This window comes from Octodon degus, unplaced genomic scaffold (genome assembly GCF_000260255.1).
Source record: "Octodon degus isolate 3935 unplaced genomic scaffold, OctDeg1.0 scaffold00031, whole genome shotgun sequence".
In the NCBI taxonomy this organism is placed as follows: Eukaryota; Metazoa; Chordata; class Mammalia; order Rodentia; family Octodontidae; genus Octodon; species Octodon degus.
Genome location: NW_004524607.1, coordinates 6,615,900 through 6,618,759, shown reverse-complemented (window position 1 = coordinate 6,618,759; position 2,860 = coordinate 6,615,900). Strand labels below are relative to the sequence as shown.

General features: G+C 42.5%; 1 protein-coding gene across 1 annotated transcript in view; it reads right to left on the bottom strand.

Moving 5' to 3' along the window:
• The window catches only part of Vps41 (VPS41, HOPS complex subunit), a 183,426-nt gene extending 181,140 nt beyond the window's left edge, over window positions 1–2,286 (bottom strand). The window contains exon 1 of the mRNA XM_023713367.1: window positions 2,243–2,286. Coding sequence (XP_023569135.1) covers window positions 2,243–2,263 — 21 coding nt within the window. The 5' untranslated portion in view covers window positions 2,264–2,286. The remainder of the gene's footprint in view (window positions 1–2,242) is intronic.
• Between the last annotated feature and the right edge of the window lie 574 nt (window positions 2,287–2,860).

Below are 2,860 nucleotides of genomic sequence, written 5' to 3'. Positions count from 1 at the left end.
AAAAAAAAAAAAAAAAAAAAAAACAGAAATTGAGGAACATAATCTGTCAAACGATCATGAGCAATATTCTGAAAAAAGAATGCAAAAGGAGGATTTCAAAGAATGATTAGGAAAGTCTCAGTCAAAATGGATATAGAGGGGCTGGCCATATAGCTCAGCGGATTAAAGGCACAGGGGCTGGGGGTTCAATCCCTGGGCCTGCCATTCCCGCCCACACCCAGGGCATGCTAAGATTACAAATGAGACTGGGCATGGTGGTGCGCACCTGTAATCCCAGCTCTTTGGAGGCTGTAAACAGGTGGATCATTATGAGTCCGATCTAGCAGTGAGACCCTGAACACCCTGTAGACCCTTCCCTAAACTACAAAAATAAAGAAAGAATACTTAGTCAGAGGAAGTGAGGAAAAAGCCCTGAAGACAGAGAAGTCTGAAAAGGAAGCAGCAGCAAAGCCCATGAGGAAGGAACATGTTTGGCTCGGTGGCGGAACAGTAAGAAAGCCATTGGTGGATGCAGAGTTTCAGAAAAATACAAGTAGTGTAGTGGAAAACGAAATCAGGAAAGGGTGGTGAGGGGTACATGCAACAGGATCCTGCAGGGCAGCTAGGCTACTGCAAGAGCACTGGCTTGGAAAGTCACTGGAAGGTTTGGAACTCAGAAAATATTTCATCTCACTTAAGTAACAGAATTCTGACTTCCTAGAATTCTTTTGGAAGGACTAAATACAGTAGGACTGCATAACATTTTCATTATATCCCAAATTTTCTGCTTTTGTTTGTTCTTTTCCATCAAGATAGCTCTGCCAAACTCTTGTGGAACAGCATGGTAAATTAAAGGGCAATTCTCTTAGTTCTAAGGTAGTTCTATTACTCTGTATCTAAGAACTCAAGGAATATGGCTTTCTGCTTTTATGTAAAACCATGAACAATCATATTTCAACTTAAAATGAACAACATGAAATAAAAGCCTCACCACTAATCAATGGACCAATCGGTCACAAAATGACACGTTCTTAATAACTGTTTTCCTGTGTCTGCCCAGGATCAAAAATGGAGGCATAAAACTTAGTTAAGAGATTCTCTTGTTACCACAATTACTAAGTCAACTTTTTAAATCACCAGCATACATTAGATACACCAAGGGCAGATGTGCATTATGAAATGAGACTAAAGTCTGATGCAAATGTTAGACTACTGAAGTAGATTAATGTCTCTTCTGATAATAAATAGCTCAGTATATACCTATATATGTATATAAATGTGTATATATGTATATATAATATGTATACACACACATATATTTTTTTTCTTTTTCATTTCCTAGAAGCAACCACAGCAACTGAGAGCCCTGTTAACTTGAGAGGAAACAGAGGAGTATCAAAGTGAACTGATTCTAGAAATGGAGAACTAAGTAATCTTTCCCACAAATCTGGCCTAAGTTATCTTCTCTATCATTTTTATTTTATTTTGTCCTTTCATCTCATGTGTGGCTACCATTACTGTGATATGAAAGCAAATCATATTTTCATCATTAATTTCTACTCAAAACTCCACGGCCAGGTCACCAGATGATGAGACACAGCCACTCGATGTCTTGCTGGCTACCTATAACCCTTTCCATCTTAATCCACAGTGAGGGCTGTGTAATGATCGCCATCCAATGTTTGGAAGTAAACACTCCAAAGTTACACATTTTGGGCTGGGGATATAGCTCTGGGGTATAAGCTCCTGCCTGGCAACCTCAAGATAAGAAAGGAAACCTGCTGTAGTGCCTACGCATTTCAGATGTGGAAATACCGCTGGTAAAATCCCTCTTGGACGGCCAAAAGTGCCTTACTTCGCTCTCTGCCTTAAACCCAAGATATAGAAAACAAAATTCACGCTCCCTCCTCTCACTGTTCTACTTCCTGGTAAAAACAACTTAAACGTCAGTCACCCACCCTCCCAGAGGAAGTCAATTCTTGGGGCAGACTGGCGGGCTTTCGCCAAATTTCACTGAGCACAGGCCACAGAGAACGGCTCAAGAAAAGCAAAGAGAACCCAGCAAATGCTGGCTGTGTTGGGGAGCTATCCCGCATCCTCCTCGGGGGACAGACTTCGGCCCGCGCTACCCCGGAAGAAGCTCCCGCCGTTCCTTCCAGGTTCCCTTACCCCACCCCTCGCGCGCACACAACCTCTGTGCCCCCAACCTCCTGGCTGGAGGTTGCCAGTTCCCAGTCTCCTAAGTAACACTGTCAGCCTTTACCTGTTCTTCTGCTTCCTCCATGGTGCTGCAGGGAGTCACATGACAGACCCGGAAGCGGGAGAAGCTCTCGCTACCCCGAGGCCTGCTGGGAAATGTAGTTTTAGCCACGCCTGGGCCTGGCAATCTCCTCTGGCTTGGACAAGGGTCTCTGAGGTACGCTTCTCCTAACTACGCAAGCTCAATAGAGTCTATTGCTAATGCTTTGGTTGATTTTATTGTTGCTCCTATTTCTGTGGTTATTTGGGTATTTTTGAAGCGATTAATGTATATATCAGTTGCTGGATATATACCTCATCATGCATTATCTCACTTAACTATCCCAGCAGCCCCTTCTATCATCCCCCTATGTAGGTGAGAAGACTGTTGTTTAAAGATCATACTAGAGAAAGAGCGAAAACGTGTGTTAGAATTTGGCCCTTTCTGAAAACAAACACTACATGCGATTGTCATCATTTGCAGCTTAGTCTAATTTTGCTGACCCCCTCCCATTTAAATATATATGGAGTGAATATGAAGTCATCCTTGTAGTGGAGAGCCACTACAAAAATGATTTATACACCAACAAATAGCATCTCTGCTTGAGCCTTTATGTTGACATCTTCTGGAATATGGACATTG